Below are 19,681 nucleotides of genomic sequence, written 5' to 3'. Positions count from 1 at the left end.
TCCTAGTACAGTGCTTTTCAACCCTGGCTAGGCTGCTCTTTAATAACCATAAGCCTGAGAAGCCTCACCCTCCCAGGTGGGGTGGGGCTCTGGATTTGAGGGCTGGGAGGTGTGTGTGTGTGTGTGTGTGTGTGTGTGTGTGTGTGTGTGTGTGTGTGTGTGTGTGTGTGTGTGTGTGTGTGTGTGTGTGTGTGTGTGTGTGTGTGTGTGTGTGTGTGTGTGTGTGTGTGTGTGTGTGTGTGTGTGTCAGTCATAGGGTTGAGAGCCAGTCCACAGTGCTTAAAAGCACACAATGACACGCAGGATATCCAGCTATGCTGCTAACCTTATGACAGTAGAAGTTTATTACCCTAAGTTTAGTTTGCTTATCTTTAAAATGGGAACAGTATTAGGGCCTATCTCATTGGTTTATTGTAGAGTAAATAAGCCAGTCCCTGAAACACACTTAACAGGGGGAAAAAGGCAAAAACTAAAACACTAGGATACCTTCAATCTAAGTATAGGAACCCTTGTAAAGACATTTACGTTGAGCAATTTTTCTCACCTGTAAAAAAGAAGTGATGTGTTTTTAACGTCAAAGGATTCAATGAGAAAATATACATAAATCGCCAAGCACAAGACTTAGTCCAAAAAGAGCTCATTATACTTCTTGTTTTCCCTTTCATTTTCTCTTTCCTGAAAGCTTAGGACAATTCAATTAAAGAGTAATTATCAAGAACCTATTGTGTGTGCAGGTAGGTGCTGGCTGAGAGGGAGCTGCCAAGTGAATGAGACCTGATCCCTACCAAACACGGAATATGAGACAGTAGGAACCCAGTGCCCTGTGGGGATGGTTAGAGGACTGTCTTATTCATCTTCACACTACCAATCTCTGGGCACCGAGTCTGGCTTTCACCCGAGCAGCTGAATGACTGTGGATGCCTCACTTTAAGCACACATGATCTAGAATATGAGGACTGTATGAAAGTTAAAAATAAACAATTTCAAAAAATGATTCTCCTTTAAAGTGTATCCTTCATAGGATGTTGTAAAAGGCATCATAACAGGATCGTATCAAGGTGGCAGAGGAGTAGGACGTGGAGCTCACCTTCTCCCACAAATGCATCAAAAATACATCTACATGTGGAACAATTCTCACAGAATATCTACTGAACGCTGGCAGAAGACCTCAGACTCCCAAAAGGGCAAGAAAATCTCCACATAACTGAGTAGGGCAAAAGAAAAAAGAACAAAAGAGAGAGAAAGGAATCCGGATGGGATCTGCACCCCTTTTGGGGAGCTGTGACGGAGGAAAGGTTCCTGCACCCGGGGAAGTCCCCTCACTGGCGGCAAAATCAGCTGGGACAGAGAGGGAGCTTCAGAGCCTCGGAGGAGAATGCGGCACCCTGTTTGCAGAGAGAGACCTGCATAGAAGGTCAGTGCTGCCAGCACTCCCCAGCTTGGGTCACTCGTCCACTGGGGAGAGTCGGGGCTGGGTGCTGAGGCTCAGGCTTCGGAGGTCAGACCCCGGGGAGAGGACTGGGGTTGGCTGCGTGGAGACAGCCAGCACACGCTGAGGAAAGAGACAGCAAATATCCAAACCAAAAACCGCCCTCACGCCAAAAAAAATTAAACCCACACAAGCTATGCAGGGACACTGCCACATATAAGTAGCCCTCCAAGACTACAGTAGATAATTGTTTCTCCTAAACTCACACAGTAAGAGAAATACAAGCAAAATGAAGAAGCAGAGGAACTACTGCCAGTTAAAAGACCAAGAGAATTCCCCTGAAGGAACAAACAATGAAACAGACCTCATCAGTCTAATAGACGCCGAGTTCAAAAAACAGGTAATGAAAATACTGAAAGAATTAAGAAAGGCTATTGACAGAAATGCAAATTACTGTAAAAAGGAACTAGAAACTATAAGGAGGAGCCAAGAAAAATTTAAAAATTCGTTTGCCAAGACGAAAGCTGAGGTAAAGGCAATGAATAGAATGAATAATACAGAAAAAAGAATAAGTGATCTGGAAGATAGAATAATGGAAATTACCCAATCAAAACAGCAGACAGAAAGCCAAATGAAAAAAAGAAAAAATGAAAGCAATAAAAGAGACCTGTGGGATAATATAAAGCATGCCAATCTACATATAATAGGGATTCCAGAAGGAGAAGAAAGAGAAAAGGGGGTTAAAAATGTATTTGAAGAAATTATGGCTAAAAGCTTCCCAAACCTAAAGAAGGAGACAGATATCCAGATACAGGAAGCACAGAGGGTCCCAAACAAGATGAACCCAAACAGACCTTCACCAAGACATATAATAAAAATGGCCAAAGTTAAAGAGAGGATTTTAAAGACAGCAAGAGAAAAACAAAGAGTTAATTACAAGGGAACCCCCATAAGGCTATCAGCTGATTTCTCTACAGAAAACACTGAGGGCCAGAAGGGAGTAGCAAAATATATTCAAAGTCTTGAAAGGGAAAGATCTGCAGCCCAGAATATTCTACCCAGCAAGATTATCATTTAGAATAGGAGGAGAAATAAAGAATTTCTCAGACAAGCAAAAACTAAAAGAATACAGCAATTCTAAAGCTATCCTAAAAGACATATTGAAAGGTCTGCTCTAAATAGAAAAGAAGCAAGAAGATACAGGAAAGAGGAAATCACAACTGGAAAGTAAATCACTTAGCCAGTATACAGATCACTACTTGTGAAAGTGATGATAAACGCAAGGAACAGCAAAAGGATAAACATGAAGATGTAAAAAAGACGTCAAAATTATAAAATGTGGGGAAGGAGGGTAAGAAAATGCAGATTCTTTTTTTTTTTTTAGAATATGCTTGAGCCTATATGACTATCCATCTAAAGCAAGCAGATACAGGAAGGGGGGTTAACATACTTGAATAACAGGGCAACCACAAATCAAAAACATACAGTAGATTCACAAAAACCAAAAAGAACACAAGCATAAAAGGAAATCATCAAACCACAAAAAGAAAAACAAAGAAGATACAAAGAATCAACTGGAAAACAAAATTTTAAATGGCAATAAATACGTATGTATCAATAATTACCTTAAATGTCAATGAACTGAATGCTCCAATCAGAACACATAGAGTGGCAGACTGGATTAAATAAACAAGAGCCTACAATATGCTGCCTACAAGAGACCCACCTACAGGCAAAGGACACACATGGATTGAAAGTGAGGGGATGGAAAAAGATATACCATGAAAACGGAAATTACAAGAAAGTAGGAGTTGCAATACTCATATCAGACAAAATAGACTTTAAAGCAAAAGCTATAAAAAAAGATAAAGAGGGATGCTATATAATGATAAAAGGATCAATACAAGAAATGGATTTTACACTTGTCAACATATTTGGACCTAATATAGGAGCACCCAAATATATAAAACAAATACTAATAGACATAAAGGGAGAAATTGATGGGAATACAATAATAGTAGGAGATTTTAACACCTTGCTCACATCAATGGAGAGAGATGCTAAATGATACAACAGAACAGTTATATTTAATTGATATTTGCAGGACATTACATCCAAAAAAAAACCCCAGAACACACATTCTTTTCAAGTGCACATGGAACATTCTCTAGGAATGACCACATACTAGGGCACAAGACTCACCACAGCAAATTTAACAGTATAGAAATTATTTCAAGCATCTTCTCTGACCACAGCAGTATGAAACTAGAAATCAACCACAGGAAAAGAACTGAGGAAGAATTAAAAAAAGATTACATGGGGACTAAACAACATGCTACTAAAAAACCAATGGGTTAACGAGGAAATCAAAAAGGAAATTAAAAATTACCTTGATACAAATGACAATGAAAACACAACCGTACAAAATCTATGGGATGCAGCAAAAAGCAGTTCTTAGAGGGAAGTTCATAGCAATACAGGCCTTCCTCAAAAAATAAGAAAAATTTCAAATAAACAATCTAACCTACCACCTAAAAGAATCAGAAAAAGAACAAACAAAACCTAAAGTCAGCAGAAGGAAGGAAATAATAAAGATTGGGGAGGAAATAAATAAGATAGAGATTAAAAAGACAATAGAAAAAAAAAATCAATAAAACCAAGAGCTAGTTCTTTGCAAGGGTAAACAAAACTGACAAATCTCTGGCCAGGCTCACCAAGAAGAAAAGAGAGAGAACCCAAATAAACAAAATAATAAATGAAAAAGGAGAAAGCTCAAGTGATACCACAGAAATACAAAAAAACATAAGAGAATACTATAAACAATTATATGCCAACAAATTTGACAACCTAGAAGAAATGGACAACTTTCTCGCAACATACAGCCCACCAAACTGAATCAAGAAGAAATACATAATTTGAACGGACCAATCACTAGAAGCGAAATAGAATCTGCAATTTAAAAATACGCCCACGGGGCTTCCCTGGTGGTGCAGTGGTTTAGAGTCCACCTGCCGATGCAAGGGACACAGGTTCGTGCCCAGGTCCAGGAAGATCCCACATGCCACGGAGCGGCTGGGCCCGTGAGCCATGACTGCTGAGCCTGCGCGTCCGGAGGCTGTGCTCCGCAATGGGAGAAGCCACAACAGTGAGAGGCCCGCGTACCGCAAAAAAAAATAAATTTAAAAAATAAAATAAAAATACGCCCACAGGGACTTCCCTGGTGGCCCAGTGGTTAAGACTTTACCTTCCAATGCAGAGGGTGTGGGTTCGATCCCTGATCAGGGAGCTAAGATCCCACATGCCTCATGGCCAAGAAACCAAAACATAAAACAGAAAGAAATATTGTAATGAATTCAATAAGACTTTAAAAATGGTCCATATCAAAAAAACCTTAAAAACAAAAAAGTTCCCTACAAGCAAAAGTCCAGAACTAGATGGCTTCACAGGCAAATTCTACCAAACATACAAAGAACTTATACTGATCGTTCTCAAACTCTTCCAAAGGATTGAAGAGGAGGGAACACTCCCACAGACATTTTATGAAGCCAGCATCACCCTGATATCAAAACCAAAGATACTACCAAAAAAAGAAAATTACAGGCCAATGTCTTTGATGAATATAGATGCAAAAATTCTCAATAAAATATTAGCAAATTGATTCCAACAACACATAAAAAAAGATCATACACCACAACCAAGTGGGATTCATCCCAAGTTCACAAGGATGGTTCAACATAGGCAAATCAATCAATGTAATACACCACATTAACAAAAGAAAAGTCAAAAACCAAATAATCATCTCAACAGATGCAGAAAAAGCATTTGACAAAATTCAACATCCATTCATGATAAAAACTCTTACCAAAGTGGGTATAGAAGGAACATATCTCAACATAATAAAAGCCATTTATGACAAACCCACAGCCAATATAATACTCAATGGTGAAAAGCTGAAAGCCTTCCTGCTAAAATCTGGAACAAGACAAGGATGCCCATTCTCACCACTTCTATTCAACACAGTATTGGAAGTCTTAACCACAGCAACCAGACAAGAAAAAGAAATAAAACGTATTCAAATTGGAAGGAAAGAGGTAAAATTATCACTATACGCAGATGACATGATACTATATATAGAAAACCTTAAGGACTCCACACAAAAACTACTAGATAATAAATGAATTCAACAAAGTAGCAGGATACAAGATTAGCATTCAGAAATCAGTTGCATTTCTTTATGCTAACAATAAAATATCAGAAAGGGAATGTAAAAAAGAAATACCTTTCAAAACTCACACACACACACACACACACACACACACACACACACAAAATCCCTAGGTATAAAACTGACCAAGGAGGTGAAAGACTTATACGCTGCTAACTATAAAACATTAATAAAGGGACTTCACTGGTGGTGCAGTGGTTGAGAATCTGCCTGCCAGTGGAGGGGACACAGGTTCGATCCCTGGTCCAGGAAGATCCCACATGCACCGGAGCAACTTAGCCCATCCGCCACAACTACTGAGCCTGCACTCTAGAGCCCTCAAGCCACAACTACTGAGCCCATGTGCCACAACTACTGAAGCCCATGTGCCTAGAGCCCATGCTCCGCTACAAGAGAAGCCACTGCAATGAGAAGCCCGCACACCACAAAAAAGAGTAGCCCCTGCTCACTGCAACTAGAGAAAGCCCACGTGCAGCAACAAAGAACCAACACAGCCAAAAAAAAAAAAAAAAAAAGACAAACATAAGACATGATACCATAAAATTCTTAGAAGACAGCATAGGCAAATAATTCTCTGTAATATATCATACCAATGTTTTCGTAGGTTAGTCTCCCAAGGCAACAGAAGTAAAAACAAAATGAACAAATGGGACCTAATCAAACTTACAAGCTTTTGCATAGCAGAGGAAACTATAAAAGCAAAACAAAACAAAACAAAACAATGAAGACAACCTACGGAATGGGAAAAAATATCTGCAAATCATGCAACTGACAAGGGCTTAAACTCCAAATTATACAAACAGCTCATACAACTGAACAACAACAAGAAACAAACAACCCAATCGAAAAATGGGCAGAAGACCTTAATAGACAATTCTCCAAAGAAGACATACACATGGCCAGTAGGCACACGAAAAGATGCTCAGCATCACTAATTATTAGAGAAATGCAAATCAAAACTACAATGAGGTACCACCTCACACTGCTCAGAATGGCCAACATTAAAAAGTCTACCAATAACAAATGCTGGAGAAGGTGTAGAGAAAAGGGAACCCCCTACACTGCTGCTGGGAATGTAAATTGGTGCAGCCACTATAGAAAACAGTATGGAAGTTCCTCAGAAAACTAAAAATAGAATTACCATATGATCCAGCAATTCCACTCCTGGGCAAATACCTGGACAAAATTATAATTCAAAAAGATACATGGGGCTTCCCTGGTGGTGCAGTGGTTGGGAGTCCGCCTGCCGCTTCAGGGGACACGGGTTCGTGCCCTGGTCCGGGAGGATCCCACGTGCCGCAGAGCGGCTGGGCCCGTGGGCCATGGCCACTGAGCCTGCGCGTCCGGAGCCTGTACTCCGCGACAGGAGAGGCCGCAGCAATGAGAGGCCCACGTACTGCAAAAAAAAAAAAAAAAGGTACACGCGTAGGACCTGTGAAGAAGGGGAGAGGCAGCATGTGGAAAGGAGGGCCTCTGGAGTGTGGCGTTACAGAGTTTGCAGAGCACACTGGACACAGCAAAATATTAGAATATCTGCAGAGGAACTCAAGACAGTGATCAACATTAATGTGTCAGAAGATCGGGGGAAGAACCAAGATGGCGGAGTAGAAGGACGTGCTCTCACTCCCTCTTGCGAGAACACCAGAATCACAACTAGCTGCTGGACAATCACTGACAGGAAGACACTGGAACTCACCAAAAAAGACACCCCACATCCAAAGACAAAGGAGAAGCCACAATGCGAAGGTAGGAGGGGCGCAATCACAGTAAAATAAAATCCCATAACTGCTGGGTGGGTGACTCACAGACTGGCGAACACTTATACCACAGAAATCCACCCACTGGAGTGAAGGTTCTGAGCCCCACATCAGGCTTCCCAATGTGGGGATCTGGCAACGGGAGGAAGAATTCCTACAGAATCAGACTCTGAAGCCTAGTGGGAATTGATTGCAGGACTTCAACAGGATTGGGGGAAACAGAGACTCCACTCTTGGACGGCACACACAAAGTAGTGTGCGCATCGGGACCCAGGGGAAGGAGCAGTGACCCCGGGGGAGACTGAACCAGATCTACCTGCTAGTGTTGGAAGGTCTCCTGTAGAGGCAGGGGGTGGCTCTGTTTCACCATGGGGACAAGGACACTGGCAGCAGAAGTTCTGGGAAGTAATCCTTGGTGTGAGCCCTCCCAGAGTCTGTCATTAGCCCCACCAAAGAGCCCAGGTAGGCTCCAGTGAGCCCTCCCAGAGTCTGTCATTAGCCCCACCAAAGAGCCCAGGTAGGCTCCAGTGTTGGGCTGCCTCAGGCCATACAACCAACAGGGAGGGAACCCAGCCCCACCCATCAACAGTCAAGTGGATTAAAGTTTTACTGAGCTATGCCCACCAGAGCAACAGTCAGCTCCACCCACCACCAGTCCCTCCCATCACGCTTCTTAGATAGCTCATCCACCAGAGGGCAGACAGCAGAAGCAAGAAGAATTACAATCCTGCAGCCTGTGGAACAAAAACCACATTCACAGAAAGAAAAGACGAAAAGGCAGAGGGCTGTATACCAGATGAAGGAACAAGATAGAACCCCAGAAAAACAACTAAATGAAGTGGAGATAGGCAACCTTCCACAAAAAGAATTCAGAATAATGACAGTGAAGATGATCCAGGACCTCGGAAAAAGAATGGAGGCAAAGATCAAGAAGATGCAAGAAATGTTTAACAAAGACCTAGAAGAATTAAAGAACAAACAAACAGAGATAAACAATACAATAACTGAAATGAAAACTACACTAGAAGGAATCAATAGCAGAATAACTGAGGCAGAAGAATGGATAAGTGACCTGGAAGACAGAATGGTGGAATTCACTGCTGCGGAATGGACTAAAGAAAAAAGAATGAAAAGAAATGAAGACAGCCTAAGAGACCTCTGGGACAACATTAAACACAACAACATTAGAATTATAGGGGTCCCAGAAGGAGAAGTGAGAGAGAAAGGACCAAAAAAATTGGTCGAAAACTTCCCTAACATGGGAAAGGAAATAGCCACCCAAGTACAGGAAGCGCAGTGAGTCCCATACAGGATAAACCCAAGGAGAAACACGCCGAGACACATAGGAATCAAATTGGCAAAAATTAAAGACAAAAAAAATTATTGAAAGCAGCAAGGGAAAAATGACAAATAACATACAAGGGAACTCCCATAAGGTTAACAGCTGATTTCTCAGCAGAAACTCTACAAGCCAGAAGGGAGTGGCATGATATACTTAAAGTGATGAAAGGGAAGAACCTACAACCAAGATTACTCTACCTGGCAAGGATCTCATTCAGATTCAATGGAGAAATCAAAAGCTTTACAGACAAGCAAAAGCTAAGAGAATTCAGCACCACCAAACCAGCTCTACAACAAATGCTACAGGAACTTCTCTAAGTGGGAAACACAAAAGAAGAAAAGGACCTACAAAAACAAACCAAAAACAATTAATGGTCAAAGGAACATACATATCAATAATTACCTTAAATGTGAATGGATTAAATGCTCCAACCAAAAGACACAGCCTTGCTCAATGGATACAAAAACAAGACCCATATATATGCTGCCTACAAGAGACCCACTTCAGACCTCTTGTAGACACATACAGACTGAAAGTGAGGGGATGGAAAAAGATATTCCATGCAAATGGAAATCAAAAGAAAGCTGGAGTAGCTATACTCATATCAGGTAAAATAGACTTTAAAATGAAGAATGTTACAAGAGACAAGGAAGGACACTACATAATGATCAAGGGATCAATGCAAGAAGAAGATATAACAATTATAAATATATATGCACCCAACATAGGAGCACCTCAATACATAAGGAAACTGCTAACAGCTATAAAAGAGGAAACCGACAGTAACACAATAATAGTGGGGGACTTTCACACCTCATTTACACCAATGGACAGATGACCCAAAATGAAAATAAATAACAAAACAGAAGCTTTAAATGACACAATAGACCAGATAGATTTAATTGATATTTATAGCACATTGCATCCAAAAACAGCAGATTACACTTTCTTCTCAAGTGCGCATGAAACAATTTCCAGGACAGATCACATCTTGGGTCACAAATCAAGCCTTGGTAAATTTAAGAAAATTGAAATCATATCAAGCATCTTTTCCGACCACAATGCTATGAGATTACAAATGAATTACATGAAAAAAAGTAAAAAAACACAATCACATGGAAGCTAAACAATACGTTACTAAATAACCAAGAGATCACTGAAGAAATCAAAGAGGAAATCAAAAAATACCTAGAGAAAAAGACAATGAAAACAGGACAATCCAAAACCTATGGGATGCAGCAAAAGCAGTTCTAAGGGTGAAGTTTATAGCTATACAAGCCTACCTCAAGAAATAAGAAAAATCTCAAGTAAACAATCTAAACTTACACCTAAAGGAATTAGAGAAAGAGGAACAAACAAAACCCAAAGTTAGCAGAAGGAAAGAAATCATAAAGATCACAGCATAAATGAATGAAATAGCAACAAAGAGAACAATAGCAAAGATCAATAAAACTAAAAGCTGGTTCTTTGAGAAGATAAAGAAAATTGATAAACCATTAGCCAGACTCATCAAGAAAAAGAGGGAGGACTCAAATCAATAAAATTAGAAATGAAAAAGGAGAAGTCACAACAGACACCGCAGAAATACAAAGCATCCTAAGAGACTACTACAGGCAACTCTATGCCAATAAAATGGACAACCTGGAAGAAATGGACAAACTCTTAGAAAGGTATAACCTCCCAAGACTGAACCAGGAAGAAACAGAAAATATGAACAGACCAATCACAAGTAATGAAATTGAAACTGTGATTAAAAATCTTCCAACAAACAAAAGACCAGGACCAGATGGCTTCACAGGTGAATTCTATCAAACATTTAGAAAAGAGCTAACACCTATCCTTCTCAAACTCTTCCAAAAAAATGCAGAGGAAGGAACACTCCCAAACTCATTCTATGAGGCCACCATCACCCTGATACCAAAACCAGACAAAGATACTACAAAAAAAGAAAATTACAGACCAATATCACTGATGAATATAGATGCAAAAATCCTCAACAAAATACTAGCAAACAGAATCCAACAACACATTAAAAGGATCATACACCATGATCAAGTGGGATTTATCCCAGGGATGCAAGGATTCTTCAATATATGCCAATCAATCAATGTGATACACCATTTTAACAAATTGAAGAATAAAAACCATATGATCATCTCAATACATGCAGAAAAGCTTCTGACAAAATTCAACACCCATTTACAATAAAAACTCTCCAGAAAGTGGGCATAGAGGGAACCTACTTCAACATAATAAAGGCCATATATGACAAACCCACAGCAAACATCATTCTCAATGGTGAAAAACTGAAATCTAAGATCAAGAACGACACAAGGTCGTCCACTCTCACCACTATTATGCAACATAGCTTTGGAAGTCCTAGCCACGACAATCAGAGAAGAAAAAGAAACAAAAGGAATACAAATTGGAAAAGAAGTAGTAAAACTGTCACTGTTTGCAGATGACATGATACTATACATAGAGAATCCTAAAAATGCCACCAGAAAACTACTAGAGCTAATCAATGAATTTGGTAAAGTTGCAGGATACAAAATTAATGCACAGAAATATCTTGCATTCATATACACCAATGATGAAAAATCTGAAAGTGAAATTATGGCAACACTCCCATTTACCACTGCAACAAAAAGAATAAAATACCTAGGAATAAACCTACCTAGGGAGACAAAAGACCTGTATGCAGAAAACTATAAGACACTGATGAAAGAAATTAAAGATGATAGCAACAGATGGAGAGATATACCATGTTCTTGGATTGGAAGAATCAATATTGTGAAAATGACTCTACTACCCAAAGCAATCTACAGATTCAATGCAATCCCTATCAAATTACCAATGGCATTTTTTACGGAACTAGAACAAATCATCTTAAAATTTGTATGGAGACACAAAAGACCCCAAATAGCCAAAGCAGTCTTGAGGGAAAAAAACGGAGCTGGAGGAATCAGACTCCCCTAACTTCAGACTATATACTACAAAGCTACAGTAATCAAGACAATATGGTACTGGCACAAAAACAGAAACATAGATCAATGGAACAAGACAGAAAGCCCAGAGATAAACCCACGCACCTATGGTCAACTAATCTGTGACAAAGGAGGCAAAGATATACAATGCAGAAAAGACAGTCTCTTCAATAACTGGTGCTGGGAAAACTGGACAGCTACATGTAAAAGAGCGAAATTAGAACACTCCCTAACACCGTACACAAAAATAAACTCAAAATGGATTCGAGACCTAAATGTAAGACCGGACACTATAAAACTCTTAGAGGAAAACATAGGAAGAACACTCTTGGATGTAAATCACAGCAAGATCTTTTTTGATCCACCTCCTAGAGGATAAATAAATAACAAAAATAAACAAATGGGACCTAATGAAACTTCAAAGCTTTTTCACAGCAAAGGAAACCATAAACAAGATGAAAACACAGCCCTCAGAATGGGAGAAAATATTTGCAAACGAATCAACGGACAAAGGATTAATCTCCAAAATATATAAACAGCTCATGTACCTCAATGTTAAAAAGACAAATAATCCAATCCAAAAATGGGCAGAAGACCTACATAGACATTCCTCCAAAGAAGACATACAGATTGCCAAGAAGCACATGAAAAACTGCCCAACATCACTAATTATTAGAGAAATGCAAATCAAAACTACAATGAGGTATCATCTCACACCAGTTAGAATGGGCATCATCAGAAAATCTACAAACAACAAATGCTGGAGAGGGTGTGGAGGAAAGGGAACCATCTTACACTGTTGGTGGGAATGTAAATTGATACAGCCACTATGGAGAACAGTATGGAGGTTCCTTAAAAAACTGAAAATAGAATTACCATATGATCCAGCAATCCCACTACTGGGCACATACCCAGAGAAAAGCATAATTCAAAAAGACACATGCACCCCAATGTTCATTGCAGCACTATTTACAATAGCCAGGTCATGGAAGCAACCTAAATGCCCATCGACAGACGAATGGATAAAGAAGATTTGGTACATATATACAATGGAATATTACTCAGCCATAAAAAAGAACAAGATTGAGTCATTTGTTGAGATGTGGATGGATCTAGAGACTGTCATACAGAGTGAAGTAAGTCAGAAAGAGAAAAACAAATATCGTATATTAACGCATGTATGTGGAACCTAGAAAAATGGTACAGATGAACTGGTTCGCAGGGCAGAAGTTGAGACACAGGTGTAGAGAACAAACGTATGGACGCCAAGGGGGGAAAACCGCGGTGGGGTGGGGATGGTGGTGTGCTGAATTGGGCGATTGGGACTGACATGTATACACTGATGTGTATAAAATTGATGACTGATAAGAACCTGCAGTACAAAAAACAAACAAACAAAAAAAACAATACTAAACTTTCTTTGGGTTATTTGTATGGAAATATGTTAATATGTTTCAGACATTACATGAAATTTCTAAAAATCTTATATGTTGTGGTATAATGTTATAAGTCATAATTCTAGCTATTACTTTAAAATGTATATCTCAGAAATAACTAAATTTCCTTGTCAATTGCATTATTATGAACTTTCATCAAATCTTTAACCGTGGTCATTTTTAAGTCTTTTGTCATTTACAGACAGTTCTGGGTGTACTGATGGTTTTGCAAAAATGTTCCTATAAAAGGGTTTCATCTTCAAGGAATTCATGGAAAAGACTCTGACAAGTACAGGTTTCTGGTAACTGACTATACGGCTGAACTGAATGAATAAGCATTTTCAGAGCTCTAATGGAAAACTGATGAACTCATAAAAGTGCTAACAAAAGATCAAGATAAAAAAAATTAATTACATGGGACTGAGTGAACTGATGAGGATGATTATAATTTTTGTGACTTTCTGTTTGAATAAAAAAAAAATCCCACAAGGACTCAGAGGCAAAAAATATACAAATCAATTTTCACTGCAAAGTAAAGGAGCTGTTACAGTGGAGGATTACTGGACTGAATGTCAATATTATGACACAGTATGAGTGTGTTTCATAATTGCAATCATTGTTGCTTTTGTTGTGGTCATCCACTTACAATGCTTGGTGTCAGTTTATTTATCTCTTGTAAAAATAAAATACAGTGTATGTGTGTGTGAAAAAAAAAAAGATACATGCACCCCTATGTTCATAGCAGCACTATTCACAATAACCAAAACATGGAAATAACCTAAGTGTCCATCAATGGATGAATGGATAAAGAAGATGTGATATATACAATGGAATACTACTCAGCCATAACAAAGAATGAAATAATGCCATTTGCAGCAACATGGATGCAACTAGAGATTATCATACTAAGTGAAGTAAGTCAGAAAGAGAAAGACAAATGCCATATGATATCACCTACATATGGAATCTAAAATATGGCATAAATGAACCTATCTATGAAACAGAAACAGACTCACAGACATAGAGATCAGACTTGTGGTTGCCAAGGGGGGTAGGGAGGGATAAGGATGGACTGGGAGTTTGGGGTTGGTAGATGCAAGCTATTACATTTAGGATGGACAAACAACAAGGTCCTACTGTATAGCACAGGGAACTATATTCAATCTCTTGGGATAAACCATAATGGAAAAGAATATGAAAAAGAATGTCTATATGTGTACAACTGAGTCACTCTGCTGTACAGCAGAGATTGGCACAGCGTTGTAAATCAACTATACTTCAATTTTTAAAAAAATGTTAAAAATAAATAATTGAAATCAGGATCTTGAAGTGATAGCTACATCCCCATATTCATTGCAGCACTATTTGCAATACCTAGTGAAGATACAGAAACAACTGAAATGTCCATGGACAGAAGAATGTATACAAAAAATGCGGTATAAACATACAATAAATATTATTCAGCCTTAAAAAAGAGGGAAATGACACCATTTGCAACAACATGGAAGGCATTCTAAATGAAGTCAGTGAGTCACAAAAGGACAGAAGGACTGCATGATTCCTCTTACATGAAGCATCTAAAATAGTCAAACTTACAGAAGCAGACAATAGAATGGGGATTGCCAGGGTCGGGGGGGGGAAGGGAAAATGGGGACTTGTTCAATGGGTATAAGTTTTCAGTTATACAAGGTGAATAAGTTCAAAAGATCTCTGAAAATCGTAGTGCATATGGTTAACAATTCAGTAGTGCACACTTAAGAATTTGTTAAGAGGGTACATTTCATGTTCAGTGTTCTTACCATAAAAAAAAAAGGGAGCACAAGGAAATTTTGGAGGTGATGGATATGTTTATTACCTTGATTATGATGATGGTTTCATAAGTATGAGTATGCATACTCATCAATTTGTATACATTAAATGTGTCCAATCTGTTTATGAATATACTTCAACAAAGGTATAAAAAAGTTAAAGCTATTGAAAACATTAAAAAAATTAAAATAAAAAATAAAAGCCATCATAATAACTTTTAATTTTATCTTTATTTATGGAGGTAGTTATTATTATGCCCATTTCATTGCTAAGACACTGAGGGCCAAATGGCACAGAATTAGGTAAGTCTCCCAGGGCCAGCTGGCAAATAAATGGTGTTTGCAGACCTCCATATTATTATCATTGTTATTATTATTATTTTTTTTTTTACAATTCAGTGGTTTTTAGTATTATATTTAAAGTTGTGCAGTTATTACCATCATTTAATTTTAGGACACTTCCAAAAGAAATCCCATACCCATTAGGAATCACTCCCTATTTCCCCCTACCCTGACAATTCTAATCTACTTTGTCTCTATTTCCATAGGATTTTTATATCTCCCTAATGTACTCACATAATTCAATTTTTAAAAAAATCAACTTACAGAGCTTTTTAAGAACAGAATGCTGTATAGCTACCAATGGAACTATTTATCTTAACTTGAATAAGTCACTTTAAAATTTCAGAGTACAAACCTGGATCCTTTTCCCCTGAATTGCTTGTTTTCTTTTTTTTTTAATAATAATTCTTTTTTAAAATAAATGTATTTATTTATTTTTGGCTGTGTTGGGTCTTCTTTTCTGTGCGAGGGCTTTCTCTAGTGTGGCGAGCAGGGGCCACTCTTCATTGCGGTGCGCGGGCCTCTCACTATCGTAGCCTCTCTTGTTGCGGAGCACAGGCTCCAGACGCAGGCTCAGTAGCTGTGTTTTCTTGAACTTTATTCCTCAGGTATTATAATCACTAACTGCAAACAGTTTCTCTTTGAATTCTCTTTGGCAAGAATCCAAATTTTTACTTTTTTAAAAAAGGAGCAACTCTGAAGAGAAGGAATTAGGCAGATAGTTCATGGCTTCTGTATTTCTTATTCTAGATTTAGAAAACTTCCTTATTTGATTCAACATTAGGCACTTGATGAAAAAATAAAATGCGAAAAAGAAAATGTTTCAGATTGTTTTCCTGACATAAGACACCTCGCCTAGTTAGTGAGCTGATGTGTATCTTGTTTCCAAGGTAGAATGTAAACTCTCTCAGAAGGGAGATCAAGGCACTCATTCATTACTTCACATCTGTCCTGTACACTGCATGGGCGCTTTATATTTTATTATAGGTCCCAATTATAAGTATGAAATCAGAAAAGAAAAACCTAAATTTGTTCTCCAACGTGGGGGAAAATGGTTACAAATGCTCACTTCTCCCTACAAGTCAGTTTAGCATTTCAATTCATACTTGGCGTTCCAAGGAAGCTATATAAGAAGCACAGTTCCTGCTCTATAAAAATTTATTAGCGTTCCACTGTGATGTCCCAAGGTAAAGTCACAAATTATGAGAAAGCCAAATCTATAAAGAACCTTAAAAGACCATCTGGTCCAACCAGCTCTTATTTTCTTGATCTGAAATATGATAAGTTGGAGTTGCCCAAGCAAATCAGGACAAAGCTGCTATTCAGTTTGGGGTACCACTCATTAAACTAACAAATGTAGTAAATGTGGTAAACATTATGAAAACCCATTGCTGTATGCAAACATTCAGATGTACAAGAAAGATAAGGAATGATGGTTTTTTTGGGTTTTTAAAAACAAATTATTCGAAGTATTCTAAATAGAAGATCCAATAATGCAGAAAAACATCCTGTAAAGTTAGATTTACCCACAACTTTTCAGGAACAGCTCATAAAACTGGGTGTATGTATATTGAAACAAAAGTTGTTAGAAGGGGAACCTATTACGAGCTTCAGGCTTTGCACCTGCATCTCATTTAATCCTTCAAAACCCTGTGAGGCTGGCAGAGCCATCACCGCCCTTTCACAGCTAAGAGAACAGACTCAGGGAGACCAAGTAATTTAGCTAAGGGCTCACAACTGGTTAAAAAATAAATTTAAAAAGGCCCTCAGTTACTAACATAACGTATTCTGATGTCATACAGCCTTTGGCAAGGTTTAATTCAATGGCATATTCAACACAAACATTACACTATTATTCTCTGACCTTCATTTCCATGGCTGGCCTGATTTTATCACATTTTTATATTTTTAAACCAATTTCCAAAGTGACCTTTCTTTGAAGTGTACCAGCTGACAGCTGGTACAGCTGTGAATGTACTGTAAATGACAGGATACATTTTTTTTTTCATTTTCACTTCCCTCACTGCCTACTCCAGAGAAGGACAAATGAAAGATTTTAATCAACACTTTTTGCACATTAAAATTTCAAGCTCTGTAATCGCAAAAATTAATCCCACAGAGTTTACCTTAAGCAAACTGGTTGCTTCAGAATGACTTAATCAATGTTATCATGAAAATAAAATACATTTCTAGCAGGCACCACAGGAGGAAATTGGTGACCAAAGCCTCAGGGCTGCTCAAGCTCAAAAATAACAGGAAAGTTGAAAAAGGTATTGGACTAGGAGTTTAGATTCCTGGATTCCACTTCTGGTTCTGCCACTTACAAGTAGTAAGAGATGACCTAACTTCCTGGGACATGTTTCACTTTCAGTAAAACAAAGAATATAATTCTTGACCTATCTTGTACACAAGATTGTTCTGATGGTCAATGGAGATAATGGGCAGATTTAAAAACATGGTGCTAAACAGCACCATAGATATTTTATAGGTGGAAAAAGGAAGCCCAGAGAGGCTAAATAACTTGAAAACGTCACACAGCCAGGGGATGACAGAGCCAAAGACGGGAACCCCTGAGATTTTCAGTCCTGAGCTTTTTAGAGTCCACTTGTTGTCTTTAACAGCTTCTACTCAATGAACTTTGCACATTATTACTCAACATTATTTGCGTGCCACCTCAATAAAACTACCCTGGTGTCCCTTTGGGAAAGTGTCATAACCATTCTTGATTTATAAAGCTACACCTCAAAATGCAAGCTTCCTGATTTAATATCTTAATGCTGGAAAGGCTATTCCCGGTCAATTGGACCGACCTGAAGCATAAGAATTCGTTCTACTACATCCGCGAGAGGCATACTGGGCAAAGTACTCACAACCATCTCTAAGGCCAATAAAAGAACTTCTTTGCAGCCCACTTTAAAACAACTGAAACTTTCTTTGCAGCGTGTACCAAATCAGATTGCTTTTTAAGTCCAAGCTTTGCTCACTTCATATATATGGCATTAGCAGGATCGAGAAAAGAGCTGGAGGACCCTTGGGTTCTGCCACGAGCTCCCTGGGAAAAAAAACTCTCCAGGCTTCAATCCCCCAGAGTGTGAAAAGAGGGTGACGACAGCAAACACCCCCAGTGTTCCCCTCGAGGGATGCTGAGAAACTATTGGGCGGGAGAGCGGACGGTGCGCAGGATGACTGAGCAGCCTACTCAGCGGGGTCCCGAGCAGCCCAGTGCAGACACTGGGCGCAGGCGGTCCCACCCCGGGCCCCGCCCGGCTAGGGGGGGGACTGCGCGTGGGGGCGCCCCTCCCCCGGCTTCTTTAGTGCGACCGGCGGGGGTCACTCACCGGGCCAGGAGCTCTAGGAAGATCACGTTACTGCAGCAGCCTGCGAAAACCAGGCCCACCGCGAAGGCCGGGCGCATGGCCGGGGCAGGGTAAGGGGAGCGAGCGCGCAGAGGAAGCGCCCGCCTAGACTGCTACCCCAGGAAACCCGGCTGCCGCCTCGCCGCGGCACTGAACATCACCACCGTCCCGGAGTGCTGCTCTCCCGGGGCCGTCGCTGTCTCCCTTTTCCCGGCGGCCGCCACCAACCCTGCCGGCGAGGAGCTGTAGTTAGCCGTCAGCCGGGGCCCCATTCATCCGATGGGGTGTCCGAATCCGGGCCAGACTACACTTCCCAGAATGCTGCGCGCCCGTACGTCCGGCTGCGTCGTAACTCGCCTCTGCCCGGCAGCTCCACCGGAGAGGAGAGACAGGCGAGGTGCCCGTCATGCCTCGCGCGGTAGCAAGCCGCGGGGCTTGCTGGGAAGTGAAGTTCCAACGTTGTTAATGTTGTTTCTTAAGAGGCCGCCAAGGGCTCTGAAAGGGATTCGTCCAGCACTTTCACGGTAAACTCACAGCTGACGGCACTAGAGGTACACACCTGTGATTGCTTGATCGTTGGAAGTATTCTAGTATCTGAAAATTCTCCTGAATTGGGAGAAAGTAGAAATTCTCTGAACTTCCTTCTCTACCTTTTGAAAAGAACATTGGACTCGGGAAGTTCTGGGATTGAATCTTGGCTTAGCCACTAATCAGCTCGGCTATCTCAGGCAACTGCTTTCTCATCATAGGTAAAGATGGGAACAGTTAATGCCCATCTTACCTGGCTGTTGTGAGGATTAAAAGCTATGATCACCTGGGGATCTTGTTAAAATGCAGGTTCTGATTCACTAGACCTGCTGTGGGGCCTGAGGTTCTGCACTTCCAACAAGTTACCAGGTGTCAGTGATGCTACAGACCTGTCAAACACACTTTGAAGAGCACATGCCTATAAACCAGCTGACTCTGGAGACCTTTCCATCCCACCCGTCTCACTGGCTC

General features: G+C 39.9%; 1 protein-coding gene across 1 annotated transcript in view; it reads right to left on the bottom strand.

The window, feature by feature from the left end:
* SLC35B4 (solute carrier family 35 member B4) overlaps positions 1-19,044 on the bottom strand; it is a 57,866-nt gene extending 38,822 nt beyond the window's left edge. Inside the window, exon 1 of the mRNA XM_022580762.3 lies at positions 18,665-19,044. Coding sequence (XP_022436470.1) covers positions 18,665-18,741 — 77 coding nt within the window. The 5' untranslated portion in view covers positions 18,742-19,044. The remainder of the gene's footprint in view (positions 1-18,664) is intronic.
* Positions 19,045-19,681: the final 637 nt, after the last annotated feature.

This window comes from Delphinapterus leucas, chromosome 9, assembly GCF_059928025.1.
Source record: "Delphinapterus leucas isolate spDelLeu-1000000601 "Yukka" chromosome 9, BTC_Dleu_Yukka2, whole genome shotgun sequence".
Classification (NCBI taxonomy): Eukaryota; Metazoa; Chordata; class Mammalia; order Artiodactyla; family Monodontidae; genus Delphinapterus; species Delphinapterus leucas.
Note: the sequence above shows the minus strand (reverse complement) of the source record. Positions and strands in the feature narration are given on the sequence as shown.